Raw genomic sequence first — 22,961 nt, forward strand, 5'->3', positions numbered from 1 at the left:
GGTTCATCATCTGTATACTCGTAGATTGTGGAAGAACTCTTGTCAAGCAGTAAAACTGCAACTGTGTATTCTGATGATCCAACACTTGTGATTTCTTTCATACATGCAAAGGTTGAAGTCAGAGATCAGGGTAAGGTAACTTGGTGAGCAAATAAGTACGTAAACAATTAAAACTACCCATATAAAAACCACATCCAAATAAACTCCTGGTCCTAAATGAAGGCCAGGGGGCGCTACCTTAATACAACTAGTAGTGATGGGCGATACCAGGATTTTCAGAACGATATGATATCGATACGATATTGACTAAAATTGACCGATATTGATACTTTTCGATACGATATTGTAACATTAATTTGCACGTGTAAATTGCTAGTTTTCACATATTTTGATATTAGGTAGCTATGGCTATACACAATGGGGATTTCCTGTCCACATACACAAGAGTAACAGTAATTGGAAAATTGCTGAAGGTAATGGAAAGCTACAATTAACTATTAAATAAGCTAAAATAGACATTTTAAAATTAAATCAGATCACGTGATGTATCGTATCGAAATATCGAGTTTTGAAAAATATATCGATACTTTTCGATATCAGCAAAAAATCAAACGATACGATATAATATCGATATATCGCCCAACACTAACAACTAGTAGGACGAGATTACAATAGCGTAATTTGTAGAACAAGCCTTACTATAACTACTGAAACCCATGACTTGTCTAAAGTATGTCAACAGCAGTTGCTACAAGATTTTTTAGCTGGTTCATGAATGGATTATAAGAATAAATGCCTGGGCTTCTTTTTAGACGAGGAAATACAGTATAATGGGAGCTAAAGATCACATCAGTTCAAGTCACTTGTAGCATGCCAGAAGGAACAAGTGGACTCCAAAGCCTTAATCTTTCTTGTACCATATACATGTAGCTGAAACCATTACTGTTTCTATCCACACCTTTTCTTACAATTGTGTATACGTGCTTACACTACTGCAAAAGGGAATAAATAGTGCCAGGGCTGCCGAGATAATTTAGGGGGCCTGGAGCAAATCAAGAATGTGGGGCTCCTTATAACTGTTGTAGCTAGGTAACGTTAGTGCATGCAAAGCATGCCAACCTGGTGGGGGGTCTGGTGGCAGGAAATTTTACCCTCTGAGAGGGATTTCAGAGTATAATTATTAATGTTTATTTGACTATTCTATTAGGGTATCTGCTCTATTACATTAGGGTATCTAGAGCTTAAATTTTATAGTAAACTTTCTGCCGAATACCTCTGAAATAAATGCGTGACAGATTTTAAGAGTACATCTAATATTTTCCTGGCTGCTATGTTAGGGTGATTGTTCTATTAGAGTACTTCGTTCTTGATGCTATGTAATTATTAATGTCCACACACCCCCTACCTGTCAGTGGCCCTGAATAGTGCCATATTCACATGTGTTAGTGATTCATCTTCAGGGGAACACCACCAGTTACTTATAGCAAACAGAAATTGTGATTTCCTAATAAAGCAATCACTCTAATACAACAGTCTGGTGTTATTTTAATAAACTGTTATTAAACAGAACTGCCACATGTATCATAACAAATAAAATTATGTTTGTAAAGTATTTATTTTAAGAAGTAAGGATTCATTTTCTACTAAGTGAAAAGTAGTGAAACAATGGCTCGATGGTTATAGTTTGAGCAATGTCATGAAGAGAGACTTTCCCACATATTTATATCAATATATCTCCTGTTTCATTACTTTTCAGCATGTGGGATAGTTACATGCTTCATCATCTACCAAGTTAGCATGGTCTCATATTTATAAGCTGTGTGGACAAAATCAATGGCTAATGAACTGTTTTGCAGTATATTGTGTGATTGGTGTCCATTTGCAACATGGATCTGGGGTAGTTGCTATAACAATGTATGAGTTTACTGGCAACAAGTTGTATCTCTACAGTGCAGGCCTTGGATATGCGATGAAACTTCAGTAGCATTCCATGTTTGTACAGTTGTGGTATTGATGTCAATTTAGCTATAGTAAAATGTTACGAGTAGGTGGAGAACAGTTTACAGATGATTTCATCACTGTTGCTATAGCCTTTGATGTGGTATGCACTATGATCCAAATGACAGACTGATAGATACACTCTAATAGAGCAGTCAAAAGTAGGTTAAAAAAGAGAAGAAAATGAAAATACTTTTATATGTACGTATCTAATAGCTAGTAGTGCTTGTATCTTGCAATAATACTGTATAATGATATGTGTAGCGCGTCACACAGAAGAACAAACTTGTGTTACATCCACCACGCAACATAATTCAGCAGCTGCACAACAAAGCCTTTTTAATGTTCAACCCTTGAAGAAAGTTTCCACATCATCAATGGACAACTCCTGTGCCAGCTCCCTCAACTTATAGTAAGTCACCACTTTGTATGCAACAGCATGTACTTCATTATACACTACAGGGCATGCACGTAAGTCAGTGTGAACAGAAAGGCTCTTCTGCACTACATGACTGATAACTCCTCTATCTTTTTTTGTAGTTAGTAATAGTATATATCCCTAATGGAGACAAATTGTTATAAGTTGATCAGTTACATAAGTATCTGAGAGTGTGCATGTATGAGATTACATATAATCTGTATTAAATATTCTGTGGAAGGAACCTGCTGATTAAGCATACACACCTGAAAAGTTTTAAGAACCAATAAATTCTATAATCTGGAATTTAGGTAAGTGGTCAATTTCAAATTGATCATACTTAAGCAGGTTCTTCTTTATCACTCATATACTCTACAAGTCATGCGATTGAAATGACAATCTGGTACAACATTTAAGAAAATAATTTAGTTTTTGAAGAACACTCTGCATGCTTATATTGCATGATTTGAAATGTGTGTCCGACTCGTTGAAGTTAGCATATCACATATTACATATAACTTGTACAGGCAACGAATTAAAGTTGTACTACGTAATTTTATCATTATGTGCTGCAAGACTTGTGCTCCATACATGCACATTCAATTCCCTGTGAGAAGCCAGTAAAAGGAATTGATCATTGCATTTGCAAAGTTGTGTGAAATAAACCACAGAAATATTCCAATTAATGTCTATTATAATTTCGAATGCATGTACATTGCTCTTTTAATTATTTATATAATGGAGTACACCATGGCCAGGACCTAGGGTAAGCTTGTTGGGAGCACAATCTTTACCCTTATGGAGTTATACACACACACACACACACACACACACACACACACACACACACACACACACACACACACACACACACACACACACACACACACACACACACACACGCGCGCACACACACACACATAATGTCCAGGCTCATTATCAAAGCTTATTAAGTGCTTTCAATTTGATTTATTTGTTTTATATAGCTTTGGAATTTGGCAAAGACCGTTTTTCCATTCCAGAGTATACACAGACAGTTAGTTACATACTGAGACATACCAGTACAAAAATCAAAGCAATTGTATGCAAGATTTACAGTCCCCTAATGATTAATATAAGACTATTTTATTTCACCCGTGATAGGTTAAAATGACTGATGTTGACAACCACTTATTTACATCTAGAGGTGGAAACAGACCATGGGAGATATGGTTAATGCTAAAATAAGCAAGTATGTATATCATTATTATCATGCTACCCATAGCATTGGTTGAATTCAGGTAAGACAACCCAAAAGATTTGAGTTTGAATTTATAGTGAAGGGGGAGACAATAATGTGCGAGCAATAGAAATTGTTTGAGTAAATATAATTAAAAGCAATACATGCGCAGCTATAGTACAGTCATTAATACAAAGTTCCAAAATTATTACAATAATATAACTGCTCAAACTTGATGTCTATATGTATTATTCTTCCTTACACTGTATCAGTATAGTTATTGTCAAAAATCAAGGACTCTAAAGAGTCACGTGGATATACACCAATAGATCTATTGTGGGAAGAAACACATGTTTACATTATAATAGTTACATTATAGAAGTAATGTTAACAAGTTGACATTCTTCTGCTTCTAACACCCAGGCACCCAGTTAATACTGATCCCAAAATATAGATTTTAAAACTAACCATGGTGTTGTAAATTTCATGTTTTGTGTAAATTTATTCATTATTTTTTTGTTGTGGCTAAAGAAGTGTAATTCAACTTATATAGTGTAACTAGTGTTGTCACCTAGATACTACCTCAGCAAGAATCCATCACTGCTCAAGATCTGGGTGACAAGGACTAACCCAAACAAACCATTTTAAACCACAACCAACATGCACTCAGAACTGTCTTCTTAACTGTTTTATAGGTTTTTTTTGTGGTATATTTTTGCAAAAATTCTTTTGACAAAGCCTTGGTTCTGCTCTTCTCATTTTTTTGCATACAAGAGGAACGTGCCCCTGCATTCAACTCAAGCAATTTTCTGATAACCTACTAGTGCAAGTCCCATGCTATCATTTTGTGGTCATTACCAACCCACAACTGTACAGCCTACTGGGAAAGCTATTCTACTGCATTCAAAAACTAATTTCATATACCGGTATACGTATTTCAAACTGGTATATAAGAGGTGTACTTTTCAGAGTAAAGCTTACCAGCCTGTAAGTTCAGTACAGGGTCTGTAGAGTCAGCACTCTGGCTACTTTTATCAAAAACCTTCACAAGTATGGGTGTGGAAAACAAAGAAACAAGCATGCACACACGCTTTTTTGAAAACAATATCAGGAAACCAGGTGTGTGCCCACAGCCAGGCTGTGGGCACGCATCTAGGGTAATTACTGTTGACATGCATACTATTTTCTTATCCCTACTACATGTGATCTGATTTATATGCTTGGACCTCTATATACATAGCTGTATACAAATCTTGTATCAACACATCCCCATGTGTGTTATTAAGCTAAGTATTATGACATACAAAATGCAACTACAATTGTACTGAGTGATACACTGCATTAATACTGCTTGACTCCTTATTAATTGCCAAGGGCTAAAGCCAATAGGTACTACTGTACAATAGGGCCTAACAGTTCTTTAAATTATTTAATTTTTTAGAATTAACTTACAAACATGCAACTACACATTAAGTTCTTTATGTATGCTCATTTAAAGACTCACGTAGAGCATGTTCCATAGTGCACATGTTCTCCAAGTAAACGACTTTGATCATCGTAGATGTCACTTTTAGTAGAGTAATTGGAGACGTAAACCATAAATGCATAAGCTAAACCTGCCATTAAATAAACGGTGAATGGTAAAAGTACCAAGATATATGCCATTGTTGTTATAGCAACAGAAGAAAAGCTATTGACATGACTAGCAGTTTGTAGTACAATTAGTAACAGCATGATGTGAAGAACAAAACCATCAAAGATGTTCAACTTATTACTTTTGTAAGGTTTTAATGTAACAACTATTAGATTCATTACTAGGCAGGCAATGAACAGCATGTACAGCGTGAAGTAATTTGCCACATTCAGTGTTGCCAAAGCAATGATGATCTGCTGACATACCATGTAGTAAGATGCAAACCAGCGGAACTTATTCTTGTAGCAACTCTGAAATTGGTCCAGTAGTGGCATAATTCTTATGAAGTTAATTTTGTGGTTAAGAAATGGTTGTAATAGCAGTAATAGTGGTAATCCAATTACAATCACAACCTCACATAAAATAGCTATAACGCCATAAACTGCATGACGTCCATGGAAATACTCAATATCAGGAGATAAGTAAGTATAAAATTGATCAATTTCAGTAAATTTTAGTGGCCTCAATAGTAGCAGTGATGTAGATGTTATCGATGTGTATGATAATAACAGAATAAAGCAAATGGCATTTATTACTCCTCCTCTGCTGACAAATGATGTTAGCCTGATAGAAAATCTTGCTGCCACACTGATGGTTACTAGTATAGACAAAACTGCCAGTGGATGTACATAATGAATAAACTGCTGATCAATCCCACTCATGCCTTGTATGAAACAAAATTTTCCTAAGAATTGTGGAATAAGTTTAGCAGCACTAGAAATAATCATTACTAAATTATGTAGCCAATCAGAAAAGTAGAAAATTTGTCCTAACAAGATGTTTATTACACTGTAATAGAACGTAATGCCATAAAAGTATCCAATCAAAATTTTGAAGTGCATTATTACAAATATGCTAACAGTAATGACAATCCAGTAAAGTGATGATACTATCAGTATCAGTACTGTTTGTCCTATGGTACATCTGTCATCATTAATGCACTCAACTGAATCAAAAGATAATGAGTAGCCATTGTTGCACTCACTGCAAGCGCTGCCAATTCTGTGTTCCCTACATTGGTTGTTTTTTGATGTTTGATGGTACAGAGGACATATTTCGGTGTTGATACTGCAAGCAGTAAAGTAACAGTAGTTTAACGGACAAGTTGTCACTGTTGATTTATTCCTAACAGTACCAAACCAATATCCTCTTTCAATACTTGAATTACTACCAGAACAAGAAACGATCCCATTAGTTGTATAGCACATGCACTTTTTCTGCCGTGAGTCAAAATGGAATCCTAATTGGCATTGTGTAACGTTAACCAGCAAATTTACAGTTATGGGTCTCCAGTCAAACGTATTATCATATAGAGAAGTCAGCTGAATTTCAGTACCTACATTGCTAATAGGTTCAGTATCACCATGAAGCATAAAATCAACTGCTCCATGTAGTTTCTTACAACCCACCATTATGATATCAGTGCCATCAATAGAATAGTTACTGTTCAAAACCTTAATTTTGAATGAAACTGATCCTGTAGCATTTCCATTCATGTCCTGTAGACATACTGGAATGCTGACTTGCTGTCCCAGCATGATCAAGTCATTAATAACATAATATGTAGTATTGTTTAATTTTGTAGCCACTGACGCATTTGGTACTAAATTATCTGGTGAAGTAATTGTCCTTTCTTTCTTTAGTATTAGCTTCTGGTAAGTATGATTGCATGCATGGGATATACTGTAATATATGTCATCACCAGCTAAAACAGCTATATTATTGTCACCAAAACTAATCATTCTTGATTGATCAACTATACTAGTTGTAGAACAGTTAGAAACATAAACAAATATGGCTCCACCATATCTTGTAGCAATGTTATTAGTAAACATGACTCTAGAAAACTTTGAAAAATGGACAATGGAGCTATCATCAAGGTAAATAGCTCCACCATCCTCAGATATATTGTTTTCACATGTCACATTTCCAGTAATGTTTAATGTTTGTCCCAAAGTAATGTATACTGCTGTTCCAGAATTGTTGGCAAATTCAATATTTCCAGCCAGTGTAATAGTACCAAAACTGTAAATTATGCTTTTTGCTCCAACAGTGTTCTTAAACGTACTATTTGCAATCAAATAATGAACATCTGGTAATGCTGTAGCTGATATCCAAATGGCTGCTCCATGACTCCTCGTCATAGTGTTATTTTCAAAAACAAGGTTTAAAATATTTACAATTGTTGTACCATGATAACTGTATTGTAAAGCATTATTAAAGTTCACTCCACCCACGTTGCCAAAAACATGATTATCAACAATTATTACATCTGTGATGTTTACTGAGAATATGTACACAAATAGAAATGATAGCAATCCAACAGGAGAATGTTCCTTTGAAGAAAATGTGTTGTTTTTAACCAGCAGGTTGGAATATGAAATATGAATAAATGGGAATTGATTTGAAGTCCTGCTATATTGATTAGGAAGTATCATGATGGCAGAACCATCCACATTATTTGTAAAATTACTAGTGCTGATGTTAAGGTATGATTCACCAGCATAAGACATCTGTATTATCATAATCACAATAGCACGAATGTGTGGTAGAGGAACATGGTTTGATTTAGTCAGAATTTTGTTACCTGAGAAGCTGCAATCTTGCATTAATGCATTCACAAAACCTGTGAAGAATGCAATTATATCAGCTGTATTCTCTCTAAATGTACATGATATTAATTTAACTGTTCCTGGTTTAGTATGTGGTGTTCTTTCAATTTCACTGTACTGATTGGACACAGTAAGAACATTTACGTGATCTTTACTCATACTATTATGATGGTTGGATGAAAAATGGAGAAAAGCTAACAAAATGAATGGTTTAGCAACATCACGTAACCAAATTCTAACAGCACTAGCTTCACCATTAAATAAAGAGTTAGTGCCACTTTCCACTATATTTCCAGTAAAGGTTGTGTTTGTTATTGAGACATTTAGATGGTTCACTGCTCCCACATATATATGTAATGCTCCCGCATAGGCACACAATGTGCAGTTAATGTTTCGGTTATCAGAAAATAAACTGTTAGCAATTGAAATGTTTACTGTATCACAGTCAGTCATATTAGAAATTTCTATGGCAAGCCCTGCTGCACTATTAATAGATGAAGTAGGTTTATTCCGTGATGAATACATAATATTATTTGATTCAAACTTGACTTGATCAAAGTTTATTGTTTCATACACATTTTCCACACGGACTGCAGTTAACAGACAGTTCTGAAATGTGCATCTTTTAATGTCTAACCTTTTAGAATTCCAAACAGTGATTCCTGCTGTTAGAGGCTTTGGTCCATTTCCACAACTGCAGTTATTCCAGACAACATCTTCTATCGATATCTGATCACATGATTCAAACTGTAAACATCCTTTATTGTCACAATCTACAGTAGAGTTGTTAATCCCCACAATTGAAATGTTGTAAAGATGGTTCAACATGACTTTTGACTGCAATGTAACAAAGTTGGTTTTTATGTACACCACACTGTTGTTTTTCAGATGATTAAGTGCAGATTGAAATGACGAAAATGAACATCTTATAGTGGTGTCATTATGGAAACAACTACAACCGGGACTGGTTACATTGTTTGCAGTGCAATTGATAGAAGGTAGATGGTCACCATTGACTCGCACTACTAAAATAATTTCTCCCGTAGAAATGACAGTCATACAAGAGAGAAAGATAAGTGTGAAGTTGATATGTCTTGCCATTACAACTAAAAACAAATATATATCAAGTGTAGTGATGGGAAGAATTGAGAATTCTTACAATGTCACTGAGGTTATTGAATAATGTTTTCCTTTTGTATTGTGCAATCATGTACACCTATAATAGACATTAAAAGTAAAAAAAGTGAAGCAAGGAGGTATATAAAAACTATGGAGGTATTAATATTTTACTAAAAGACCACAGCAATTTCAAATTCCAAAAATACTTTAATAGGGGTACATTTTGGGGGGTTTCTTGCTCCCTTTGGGTTTGCAGCAAGAACACTAGTTAGAAGGTTTAGCTGTACAAACATACAGAAAAAGGAAGGACACTCAGGGCAGTATAGCTACAGTGCAATAGGAAACTCACTCAAAAGTAGATTAAGGGGAGAACAAAGGTATGAATTAAAACTACAAGGGACAATGTTAATAGAGATCAAGATCTCTAATAGCGCAGTCAGAGGTATTAACAGAGAAGTCAAAACTACATACTCTAATAGAACATTCAAAACAGAATACAATTTAAATGGAGTATTAAAGACTAAAATATCAGACTAGCTAGTAGTAAAATCAGGAAAACTGTAGGATATATAATTTAGATCATAATGTCCCTGTCCAGCTATAGACCATAATTGGCACTTAACTACAAAGCTTAACAAGCACATAATTTTTATTGAAAATAGTTTACAATATTGATAGAGCATGAGTCTAGTAAATATTGAAGCATTTTAATGTACAAAATGTCCCCTCAGACCCCTGAACCAATAACTCACTACACTCCCGGATACATCCCTGTCTTGTACTAATAAAATGTGCCTTTTAACGATAACAGCAACAGTATCTTTTAGTCACTATCGATACCAGTATTACAGTATTTCAATTATCATGATGTCAATAATATCATTCAGTGTGTAACACTAATCAAGTGACAATGCACACTGTTATTTAAATAATCTATATATAAAGAGGGCTTCCTGACTAGAAGTTCACGCCCCTCTTTCATTCACAGGTATCAATGACAGATCCAGGATGAGGTATTTGGGGAAAATGCCCCTCCCCCTCATCACCTTGTGGAGGAGCCAGCCATGCTTATGATTAAAATAGCTAGCTACTAAACTTTATGTCAGGCCAGATCAGCTTATCAACTCATGAAAATATGTACATTTTACTACAAATTCACCTGAAACCAAAGCGAATGAGTAAAAATGCACCCAGTACCTTCAAATTCGTCCGTACTAAGTGCCTCTAGAATAATTATCGTGTTGCTGCTTAAGACATTCAGAGCTTTTAAACAGTTTTTAAGACTTCACAATCATCTTAAAAGGCCAAAGTGGCAAAAATCAACAGTAAGATACTGTACTACTAAGAGGTGATTATTTGCTGCTTCAAAAATGCAGCACTGAACTAGAGAATCTGCATGGCTCTCCCCAACCACCTACAATTTACCCTGTTTGTGCCCCTCCCCTTGCCAGCTCCTGGACCCGCCCCTGGATATATACCATTGTTGCTATAAAATCAAAGACCTTTGCACATGATTGGTAGCAGGCAGATAAATCAACAAATATTTAAACAGGTTGACAGTCAAGTGGTTTATAAGTTCATACTTAGTTTTGCATGGCATAAAATGGTACAACTGTGACTATTCTTAGAACCTTGAAATTCCATGAAACTGTAGACTCATCACTACAGATCATATTTATAAATCTGTTGTTGATGTATACATGAATAATTATGTGCTATACGGATTAGCTACCATTTGCTTTTGTGAAATTTGTGAATCAAAGTTTAATTTGAGGAAATTTCCACTGGCAGATTGAACTTTCTTATAATGAGAATGCCTAAACCACATGTGTATTGTATTGGTAAGTTTTCATAACTTTGCCACAGTATCCAAAGAAATGCATAGAATAATCAAGAAACTGTTCATGTCTCACATGGCAGATTTCACAATTGCACTGGAGGCTGTTTTAGCAACAACAAAAAAATGATGATCTGATGTATGGTACTTGACTGCTCTATTAAAATATCTCAATTTTTAAAGGGCATGCATGAGCCTCCTTTCTAGATCCATCCCTTTTAAGGTAGTGGCGTAGCTACCATTGAGGCAAACGAGGCAGCTGCCTCAGTAAAAATGCTCAACAACAGGCTGAACAGGCCTGAGTTTTGGCACCCCAGATTTTCTACTCAAACATTACTAGACAGCATTACTGTACCACACATATTAGAATCTATGGCTGTAGTACTAAGCAGGGCTGAAGCCCATGGTGACACGGTACTGGACCACTTTCAGCTACTCAGTTGAATTCAGTTGTAAAAAGATCAAGATACTCTTAGAGCAGTCATCATAATATACTGTAAACATGCCTTTTGTGTATCCCTTTAAACAATTTGATAATAATAATAATGCTCTATTACAGTCTGTAATAGAGCATTATTATTATTATCAAATTGTTTAAAGGGATACGCAAAAGGCATATGCCTGTACAAGGTGATACCCTTACATACAATCCTTACAGTTACAAAAATGCAACTACAAAAACAGAACAGCATACACAATACAAGTACAAAATTAAACAATCACATTAAAATAAACTGTTTTAATCTAGATCTGAAATGTTTAACTTGGCTTCAGGCCAAAATGTCCTCAGGAATAATGTTCCACAAGAATGCTATGGACACAAAAATCAATAACAGAAAGCACTGATAGTAGAAGAAAACACTTTTAAAGTTAGGGACTTGCACACAGCGTATTGAACTCAAAGTAATCACTAAAGTTTATTCCAGTACGCCCCTTCCAAATATCATACAAAATTGACAGTGACAAGAATTGCCGCCTAGACTGCAGGGATGGCCATTGCAATTCAGTCATCCAATGATTTGGACCACTGATGTGATTGTGGATTCCAGGTGCTACAGATCCAGCGTGCTGCTCTGCGCTGCACTGATTCAATCAATTTAATGTTAGAAGAAGTAAAGGGAGACCAAACAGGACAGGCATATTCAAGATGGGGTCTCACAAGGCACTTGTACGCAATGTTCTTAGCTGAAAATGAAGCATCAAACATAATACGACGAAGATGTGCATTCAGTACAGATTATAGCAACTGTTCTCATTACATTGCTTGGTCATGCATATATCATAATTATGCATTAGCAGTTGCAATCAAAAATGTAGCCTCCACAAGCCATTTCAAATCATATAAAATTTTCATTGAGGGAGCATGCCTCCAGATGCCCTAGCTTGACATGCTTAGCACATGCAGTTGAGCATCATATGAAAGTCTGACTTAAACATCAGATCAATAAAAGGTATAGCTGGTGTGCATAACTATATGACCTCCATTGCTGTCCATGGATGACCTGATCACTCAAAATATCTCCGGAGTAAGTTGTGTTAAATGCAATCAAACAAGTCTAATAATTGAAGCATGGGAGCTATACTCATTATCTAAGCTGGGGCATTATTTATGGCACGTAGAAAAACACTCAGAATTTTTCTTCCATCCAACCAAATAGTCAACCTGCAAATGCTGTACCACCCATACTTGAAAGTAATTTTGTGAATCAGTTGAGTCAGAAGTAGACCCTCTCAATTAGGTCAATGTATAAACTTTGCCTCGGTAAAATGTTTTTCTGGCTATGTCACTGTAAGGCTCGTGTGCATATGCTGTGCTGTACTGCATACATAGTGCTTTCATTTTTGTGCTGTCAAACAAAATAGTGGGTTTGGTTCCTACTATAAACCTAGAAACCTAGAAACCTAATTTCAACAAGATTTCTTTGAAACCCTTGGAAGTCTCCCTCCCTACACCCTTGCATGGTGCTAACATATGGAAACAGTGCTTAAATCAAGTATATAGTATGTGGAATGCTTGATCAAACAAATTGTATACCGTAATTCACTTAATTTTCATGCAAAAAGTTTCATGTTAAAATTTTGCATTTTTGTATGATTTACATTGAATCAAAAAATTATTTTACATGAATGACTGCTCTATTAGAGTATTGTAGCATTGGAAACTACTAGTCAGGTGTGGCGGTCTGTTCTGTATCAATATTATAACACTTGTGCAAACTACAAGAATAGATGCAGTACTAGCTGTACTACAGTATTGTCAAAATTGATTTGGCTTCTTCCACATGACTGTGGCTTCTTACCATTCTTGGTAACAGCCTTTAACTTCATTAGTGAGGTATGATCTGTTGCAGGATATGATGCTCATGAATACTAATGATGCATAGAACCCACAAGGCTGTTAATTACATTCCACCTGTACAGGCTACCATGGTAAAAAAAGATACAGCACATTCTCAATTCTTATTGTGTCCTATAATCATTAGCTACAGTTACAGTATAGCTATATCAACTAAATATGGCAGTAATCACACAGGTGATGCTTGTAAACTTTCAAAATAAGAATTTTTTACATACGAAAATTATTCTGCAAAGAAAAGGAAAAAAAGCGAATTGTGGTAGCTTCCTAATGCAAGAGTTATGTTATATACATGATCTAAATTTAAACACCAAAGCAAAAATCTGCATGTATATATATGTATGTACCACTTTCACACCTCAGATCAAAGGAAAGCCACTGCATATATATCACATATCGCACTGACTCAAAATGCTAACGAGATATACACACCACTACCGGTGCGTATATCTCATTACACACTGCCTTAACAAGATATACGCACTGCCACTGGTGCATGTGGCAGTGCATATATCTCGTTAACTTGAGACATTTCACACCTAATAGGAGTGCACACTATAATCCAGAAATCATCATGCTATACTCTTCTCTTATATAGGGAATCAAGCAAGCTGTGATTGTGGGATTGAATTCTACCAAACAACTTGTGATTGTGGGATTCAATTTTAATACATCAACAGTAGTTTTTTTTTTTTTTACTTTTGTAAATGTAGCAATTAAAGTAACATAATTAACACTAGTCTCTTAAAATTGCTATATTAGCAAAAATAAAATCAAACTACTGTTTGATGTATTAACATTGAATCCCACAATCACAGTTTGTTTGGCAAAATTCAATCCCACAAAAACAGCTTACTTGGTTCCCTATATAAGAGCAACTAAAGATTTTGCCAATTAGGTGGGTATACATGCTAAAGTAGAACATATTAGTTATACAACGGGCACTCGTGCTTTGCCTGTATATACGCACTCATGCCCATGGTATAACTATTACATATATACAACTGATATTGCTAATCGCTACATTGTGCCACTTTGCATCTGACTGAGGTGGCTAATAATGATTGTTAAAATGAAACATGTTCCAAACTAAATAAGAAGCCAAAGTGTTAAGTTGTGGCAAGTTTTTCTCAAAAACACAGCACATTTCTGTGATGTACCAAAATTTACCCTTGTGTAGGAAGCATGGTTCCTACACGTGTAGGGCTATATTTAGAAATTTAGTGGGAAATATTCCCACACTGTTGAATTTTGGAAGAAAGATTCCTACACATAGCACAATGTGTAGGACATTTGGAATAATTCCTACAAGTGTAGGAATTATTCCTACATTTGTAGGAACAATTCCTACGCTTGTAGGAATGATTCCTATGCTTGTGAGAATTATTCCTACACCACAAGATGTTTTACACTTTGCTCAATGTATAGGAATCTCTCTTACAAAATTCAACAGTGTGCATGGGAATATTCCTACAAAATTCTGCAAAAATTCTCAATAAAGCTCTACACATGTAGGAACCATGTTTCTACACAAGTGTAAAATTCCTTCCTGCACTTTACCCAAAAATTATGATTTCTTATTTAATTTGGAAAATGTTAATGACAGAATCATTATTTATTAAGCTGCAAAACTAGTTATAGTGCATGCAATGATCCTGATCCATGTGCCTGTATTGATTGATTGTATGGTTTTAAACTCCTATACATTATTCAGCAAAGCCCAATGCTCTTCCATAAAAGCATTCCGGGCCACATTATAAGAGTTGTTAATATACCATGATCATGTAACTTCAAACAAACCACCAGGTGTATATATTTAGCATGTAGACCCCAAACCACAGGTAAGTTATGTGTATAATATAAGAAAGGGGATCCAAACTATCCCAAGAACTTTCGTCCCATCACATTGACCTCAGTCTTTGGCAAGCTATTTCATCGATTACTGTCTCTCCGTTTGGAGAAGTTCGCTTTGAACAACAAATTGTTAGACCCCTCACTCCAGAAAGGCTTTCTCTATGGAGTGAACGGCACTATGGAACATATATTCAGTATTGAATCACTATTGGAGAATGCCAGAGCTACTACGAATCCTATTGTTATGTCATTTCTTGACCTGAGGAATGCCTTTGGGTCAGTATGTCATCAATACCTCTTTGATATCTTATATTACATCAAGGTGCCTTCTCCTGTTATTTCGTACATTACTAGCTGTTATTCAAAATTGTCAGCATATGTGTCTACCAAGAACTGGAACACGTCAGTATTTTCTATTCAACGAGGAGTTTTCCAGGGTGATACTTTATCACCTTTGTTATTCAACTTAGCCATTAATCCATTATTAGCTTATCTCTCCACATCAGAGTATTGTGGCTACTCTGCTCAACTACAGGCTGCCAACTCTGTTGGGCTGCCTCCTGTTGAGACTGCAATCTATGTGCTATGGTCTGATTCCTCGGATGATTCACCATCTGGTTGGTACAGAGCAATCGTGACCTCTTATCATTGTGATGGCTCCTGTGATCTAGTTTATGATAATGGTGATAGTGAGCAGTCTGTGGATCTTCACACTGTGGAATGGTGCTATGCAGGCAGATATCGCAAAGTTTATCGCTCTGATAAACCTAATACCCAACCATCAACCTCTACTAGTGCAGCTGCTGCTCTACCTAAGATTTGTTATTCATCAATGCATAGAGCAAAGGGTTTTGCTGATGACTTGACTGTCATCTCCAAAGATGTCAAGTCTCATCAGCAGGCTTTATCATCACTTGTCCTAAAGGCAATAGACATATGTTTTGAATTTCAACCTCCAAAGTGTATTTCCCTTTACTTTAATGGTCATCGTATGCTTTCCTCTACTGTATTTTCAATGGCAGCTGGGAATACCATTAATATCTGTAATGTGGATTGTACTAAGTTTCTGGGTCGCACTATTGGTGTTTCTCCAACTATTGCTCGATCGGTAGCTTCTGCTAACATGAAGCAACAAATTTTACAATTTTTACAATCCATCGATAAGTGTTCTGTTCGGGGAGAATATAAGATATGGATCTTAAAAAACTTTGTGTCTTCTGTTCTACATTTTCATTTAGCTGTTGAGAGGCTTACCGTGTCTTCTATTATTTCAGCACAGTCATCAGTATTGAAATTTGTGAAAAATTGGTTGAACCTCCCCAGAAATTGTACTCCTGGAACTGTTTTCCACCCGGATGTGTTGGATCTCCCCTTTTTACCACACCTGAAGCAATCAGCCAAACTTTCATACATTCTGGCTATTGAACGGTCAGTTGATCCACTGATTATAGAGCTGCGACATTCTATTTTAGCTAACAGATCCGATATCTCTTCCGCTGTCCTTGACTGTTTATCTGCTGCTAAGGCTTCAGTTGCCAACATTCACTCTGCAACTTTCAAGAACCATGCTCGCCACAACTTACGCTCTGCTCACATTGAATATTGGAAGTCAAAACTGGAACCATTAACTGTTCAAAATAAATTTTTAGATATTGTAACTCTGGAGCAAGCTTGCCCTCTGTGGAAGAGACTGATGTATGGCCTCCCTGAAAAACAGCTGTCCTTCCTGCTACGTGCTGGTTGTGACACTCTACCAACCCCTATGAACCTGGCCAGATGGAACATCATTACTGACCCTAGATGTGCTCTTTGTCAAGCTCCTCAACCCACAACAAACCATATTTTGACTGGCTGTCCTGCTGCTCTAGATCAAGGCAGGTATACCTGGAGACATGATTCAGTTTTACAGGTCCTTGTTCATGGGCTCCAACAGCATTTACCTGAAACATTCAAACTTTACGCTGACCTTCCTGGTTATCTAGCTAGTTCCAGCCCCCCTAGTACCATCCCAACCAATCTTTCCTCCACCCTCAGCAGGCCTGACTTGGTATTGGTTTCTAATGATTCCATTTGTTTGTTCGAATTGACAGTACCAACTAATACCCAGCAACATCTTCTTGCTGCCAGAGCTAGAAAGGAAGATCGATATAGCTCCTTGCAATATGACCTCCAGCTTTCTGGGTTAACTGTCAATCTTGTTCCAATTGAAATTGGTTGTTTAGGCCACTTTTTGCCAGAAACAATTGCTCAAATGGCTACTGCTTGTGAAGTGCCAAAGAAAACCATAAGATCCTTGTTTGAGCAGGCAGCTCGCATTGCTGTGTCCTGTTCTTACAGAATTTTTAATTCTAGAGCCTCCCCGGGCTGGGATCTTTTAGACCACCTTAGGTAAACTTTAAGTATTACATATATGTAGATATAGTTTTTTTGTTTTTTTTTGTGTATTGTAATTTAATTTACCTTTAGTTAATGTAAGTCTTGCCAGGGCTCCTGTACTGATCCATCAGCACATGGTACCCCTGTGTCTAGGCCCCTGTATGCTTGTAATGTATATTTTGTCTTAATCATTAAGACGTTTATTCTCTCTCACCTGCAATTAAGTGAGTATTACGCTAGTATATGATTTGATGCATGTGACGTCATGCCTATTTGCAGGATAATTGTCCACGGTAGGTGACATGTGATTGATCACCCAAACAAAATGTAGGTTGATAGCCTGACATCAAAGTCAGGTTGCAATATTAGTCTCGCATGGCCAGACTGCTTTTTTTGTCTTGATTTTCCCGACCAAATGAAAAAGAAAAAAAAAGAAGCATGCAGTCTGGCCATGCGAGACTAATATAATGCAATACACCTCGTAGCCATGGATTACGATATTCTAGGCTATAGCTACAACTTTTATGGACACATATTTAGACATGACAACCCTTGCATACCATTTTGTACATAAACGCTTCAATACTCTCCAACTCCTTTAAATAATGTAAATTTTTTTATGACTGATATTGCTATAGTTTCTTTCGAAAGCCAATTTTTTTCTTTAAAGGCCGCTAGTTGAGAGCTAGCGGACCTTCAGTACTGTATAGCTATAATGCCCCCATGCAACATATCTCATTATGGTGTAGCTAGCTACGTACCTGTATGCAGTGTTTACGAAGACCATTGAACTCACCAACTCATGTAGGTCTGATCAGTTATTTACCTGAGTTATAGCTGAACATCCATGCAATCAGTGTCAAACTGTAGCTACTCCGCAATAGCTAATAGTCTATAGCTTATCTCCGTCACCGTGTCAAAATTAAGGCTATAGACTGCCGGGAAAGGCGAATTCCGCGTTATTCTCAGGCGACTCGGAATTAAGATGCCGATGCAGTATTCCAACGCTTCTGTGGCACAGCAGATCATGCACAGACTGAAAACAGTCTGGTTAAATACTAAGCTATGAGCGGAAACGGAACCGTGCGATTCTGCCAATTACAGTACAGTGGCGGATAGCTACAGGGGGGTTGCAATGGTTTAGCTGAAGGGCCCCCTCTCAATATTGAAATTGGAAATTATATATAATGTACAGGACTCGACAAGCGAGTGTAAACGTACATAAAGGTGCATGTATAGTGTGTGTGCAAATCAGTATATATTAACAGTTAATTAGGTCCGCTTTAAAGTTTTGTAATGTTGTACAATTAATTATAGTGGCTGTCTGCATGGTAATTTATATTTTATTCCACAGTTTAATTACATCAGGATAGAAGGAATATTTAAATGAATTAACTCTGGTAAATGGTTGCTTGAATCTATTTGAATGTCCTCTGGTGGGTAAATTATTCTTAATAAGTGAGTTCCCTGCCATTCAATTTCAACAAGATTCAGTTATTAACAATTTTGTAGATCATTATCAGTCTCAGGTTTTTCCTTCTAATTAACTTGAAGTGCATGTTGTCCAGTGCATCCTATTCAGTGGCGGATCCAGGATGGGGCATTTGGGGCAAATGTTTCCCCCCCCCCCCCCCCCCCCCCCTTCAAGAAATTGCATACAAGATCGCACAGTAAAAACAAAGTAGTGAACGTCACTACTTTATGTAGTGACGTTCACTACTTTTAGATTCACTACAACGTAGTGAATTATCAAAGTAGTGAAGGTCACTACCAATGTAGTGACGTTCACTACATTTTAATTCACTACGTTGTAGTGAAATCATAATGTAGTGACGTTCACTACAAAAAGTAGTGACCTTCACTACATTTTAATTCACTACGTTGTAGTGAAATCATAATGTAGTGACGGTCACTACAAAAAGTAGTGACCTTCACTACATTATAAATTTTTACTATACATCAATATAACAGCATGTCAAGAACACTGTTACTGTCAAGAACACTGTTACTGTCAGTAACATTTAACATTGGTATATAAAGGACAGTTTCTGAGGTATCATAACAGACTATAAACCAAAATTGCAGGTTGATAGACTTCTTTAAATAAAATGTTACCTCTGAAAAATGACAACCTCTTTATAACAGTATGGTCACAAAGTGTCCACTAGAAGTATCATCTGCATATTTCACCACAACTATGTAAACTTGCTGTGTATTCACAGTAGTATAGGCTAAATGTAGCAAAACCAAACAAAATATCCGATTGTACATATGTGAGTGTGGGTGTGTGTGTGCATGTGTGTGTATGTGATAACACTGGAAAACAGCAGTCATGTATTGTAGCCTCAGATTTTCTATTGGTAGGGACTATACAGTACTGTAATGTACCCTCTAAGTACTTGAAAAGATTAAGCGTAATCTTGCAATGGTCTTTTCACTGGTTATTGTATCCATAACTTGTACATCTAACCATTTAGAGTGTGCGTCTACTAGCACTAAAAACATCCTCCCTAGATAAGGACCTGCAAAATCCAAATGAAGTCTGCTCCAAGGCTGTGCAGGCCATTCCCATGGGTGAAGTGGAGCCTTGGCTGGAGCTGTACTGGTCTGTTGACAGTTACAACACTTCCTAGCTATTTCTTCAATCTCAGAATCCATCTTTGGCCACCAAATGTAGGATCTGGCCAGAGCTTTCGTCTTGCTTGCTCCTAAGTGGGTTTCATGTAACTCATCCAACACAGATTTCTGACCTTGGGTTGGTATCACCACTCTAGCTCCCCATAAGATGCAGCCATTTAGAACAGTAAGTTCACCTCTGCGTGACTTGAATGGCTTGAATTCTTCAACTAGTTGTGTGGTTGGCCAGCCTTGTAGGATGTATTGTCGAACTCTTGAAAGAATTGGGTCAGTGTCTGTCCATCGTTTGATGTGTTCTGAACTGGTCGTGGTGGTTGACAGATGGTTTAGCAAATGTACAAGATCACCTGGAATGCAATCGGAATCAGTGGTAGCTTTTCGCGGTAAGCGACTAAGAGCATCTGCATTTCCAAGCTTCTTTCCAGGCTTGTACTTGATAGTGTAGGAATAAGCACTTAGAGTGAGTGCCCATCTCTTGATTCTAGAGGATGCTGTTGGTGAAATTGCCTTAGAATTGCTGAAAATGTAAGACAGTGGTTGATGGTCAGACTCAATCATGAATTGTCTACCATAAAGATAGTTGTGAAACTTTCCAACAGCAAACACAACTGCTAGGGCTTCTTTTTCTAATTGGCTGTAATTCTTCTCTGCTGCTGTTAGAGTTCTGGAGGTATATGCTATTGGTCTTTCTTGGCCATCATCCATGATATGGGACAAAACACCTCCTAGCCCATATTGAGAGGCATCACATGCCAACACTAACTGTTTTGAATTGTCATAATGTACCAAGAGTGCATCACCTTGTAGTGCATTCTTTGCTGCCTGGAAAGCTTTGACTTGCTTGTGATCCCAGGTCCACTTGGACTCTTTTTGAAGTAAAGCATACAGTGGAGCTAACTTGGTTGACAGGTTTGGCAAAAATTTGGCATAATAGTTGATGATGCCTAGAAATGACCTCAATTCACTAACATTTTGTGGTTCTGGAGCTTCTCTGATGGCTTTTACTTTTTCTTTGGTAGGGTGTAACCCATGTTGATCAATTACATGACCAAGGTACTCAAGGGTGTAACCCATGTTGATCAATTACATGACCAAGGTACTCAACACTACGTAGCATAAACTTGCATTTTGTCAGATTCAATGTTAACCCAGCTGTTGCCATTATACCAAGAACTTTGTCTAGGTTTTCAAGGTGTTCTTTCACTGTTGACCCCGCCACTAATAGGTCATCCAAATAAACTGACACGCCTTTGCACCCTTGAAAAAGGTTTTCCATGCATCTCTGAAAAACTGCTGGTGCAGCAGAAACACCAAATGGCAATCTTGTATATTGGAATAAACCCTTGTGAGTGTTAATGGTAACTAACTCTCTGGAATTCTCATCTAGTGGCACTTGCAAGTATGCTTGTGACATGTCAAGTTTTGAAAAATATTTTCCACCTGATAAAGCAGCAAACAAGTCTTCCACCCTTGGTAGTGGATATGCATCTACTTTGGCTGCCTTGTTAATAGTAACCCTATAATCACCACAAAGCCTCATAGTGCCATCTTTCTTTAAAACTGGTACAACTGGTGCTGCCCACTCTGAATGTTGTACTGGAATTATTATTCCTAGCCCCTCAAGTCTCTCTAACTCTGCTTCTACCTTTTCTCTTAAAGCCAAAGGAATGGTACGGGCTTTAAAGAACTGTGGTGCTACATCTGGTTTTGTTTGTAGCTTGACCTTTACACCTTTCAAGGTACCAAGTTTGTTAGAAAATACTGTGGTATGCTTGTCTAATATCTCTTGTAAACCAGCAGGTGTTAAGAGACTGTTAATTACACCAACAGTTAGGTTAAGGCTTCCTAACCAGTCTCTTCCCATGAGATTTGGACCTCTCCCATTAACAACATACACTTGTAATTGCTGTGTTATCTCACCATACTTGACCTGTATTTTGGCTGTTCCCAGGATACACAGAGTCTCTCCTGTGTATGTCTTGAGATGCACATCTGTTTTCTGCAAGGCTTGAGTATGGCTTCTGCTGCAGATTCTATCATAGGTAGCTTTGTTGATGAGAGATAATGATGCACCCGTGTCAACCTCCATCTCTACTGGAACCTGGTTGATGTCTACTTGAACGATAATAGGGTTTGGGCTGTTGCCTTCAACTGTAAACATGCCATATGAGCTATCAGAGTCTCTGTTGTGCCCTGTAGCAACAGTGGTTACATCATCTTCCTCAACATAATGGTTTGACTTTTGGTTAACTTGTTGGCTCTTCTTGCCTTTCTGTTTTGACTTACAAGCCTTAGCTATGTGCCCAACCTTCTTGCAAAGGTAGCATTCAGTAGTACGAAACTTACACACATTTGCTAAGTGTTCACCCAAGCATCTGTAACATGTGACTGCAGATTGGGTCTTGGATCTTCCTGTTGTGGAACGCTGTTGTGACTTCTGGATTGGTGTGTAGTGGATGTCCTTTTGTGCCATAGTTGTGTCATTGGCCTTCAGGTCTTTTGTTCCCTTTTCAGCTGTCTCCATGGTTAAAGCAATTTCCAAAGCCTTTTCATAGGTTAGGTTTTTCTCAGCTAACAGTTTGCGCTGAATACCTTCATGATTGACTCCACACACCAGCCGGTCTCTCAGCATGTCTTTCAAAGTGTCTTTATATTCACAGTGTTCAGCTATCTTTCGTAGTGCAGCAACAAATGCAGCAATAGGCTCACCAGCTGCTCTGGTTCTGTTATAAAACTTGAAGCGCTGGACTATGAAACTTGGCTTAGGATCATAATGAGCTGTGATAATTTCCACCAGAGTATCAAATTTAGCAGTGTTCAAAGTCTCTGTGTCCACTATGCT

General features: G+C 37.1%; 1 protein-coding gene and 1 long non-coding RNA gene across 5 annotated transcripts; one reads left to right on the forward strand and one right to left on the reverse strand.

Annotated features, from left to right (window-relative positions):
- Positions 1-7: 7 nt before the first annotated feature.
- Positions 8-9,230, forward strand: LOC136243197 (uncharacterized). 2 transcript variants are annotated; one of them, XR_010694783.1, is made up of 4 exons: positions 8-130; positions 2,263-2,410; positions 8,829-8,938; positions 8,987-9,230. It is a non-coding gene; the product is annotated as an uncharacterized lncRNA (long non-coding RNA). The 2 variants fall into 2 exon arrangements; XR_010694782.1 differs by lacking the exon at positions 8-130 and adding an exon at positions 1,351-2,159 and having other exon boundaries at positions 8,987-9,228.
- LOC136243196 (uncharacterized) lies at positions 3,769-19,073 on the reverse strand. 3 transcript variants are annotated; one of them, XM_066034716.1, is made up of 3 exons: positions 18,309-19,073; positions 5,140-9,156; positions 3,769-3,966 (listed from the first exon to the last, which is right to left on the reverse strand). In XM_066034716.1, exons 2-3 carry the CDS (start codon positions 9,039-9,041, stop codon positions 3,894-3,896), a joined length of 3,975 nt encoding a protein of 1,324 aa, XP_065890788.1. In that variant the 5' UTR covers positions 9,042-9,156; positions 18,309-19,073; the 3' UTR covers positions 3,769-3,893. The 3 variants fall into 3 exon arrangements, with proteins under 3 accessions (XP_065890788.1, XP_065890787.1, XP_065890789.1); XM_066034715.1 differs by having other exon boundaries at positions 18,279-19,073; XM_066034717.1 differs by lacking the exon at positions 18,309-19,073 and having other exon boundaries at positions 5,140-10,010.
- Positions 19,074-22,961: the final 3,888 nt, after the last annotated feature.

This window comes from Dysidea avara, chromosome 13 (genome assembly GCF_963678975.1).
Source record: "Dysidea avara chromosome 13, odDysAvar1.4, whole genome shotgun sequence".
Lineage (NCBI taxonomy): Eukaryota > Metazoa > Porifera > Demospongiae > Dictyoceratida > Dysideidae > Dysidea > Dysidea avara.

Excerpts from the sequence above, each read along its gene's own strand:
- LOC136243196 (XM_066034716.1), bottom strand. The coding sequence starts at position 9,041 with ATGGCAAGACATATCAACTTCACACTTATCTTTCTCTCTTGTATGACT. Across the intron at positions 3,967-5,139 it reads CACTATGGAACATGCTCTAC|ATCTATTGGTGTATATCCAC; the intron begins GTGAGTCTTTAA and ends TTCCCACAATAG.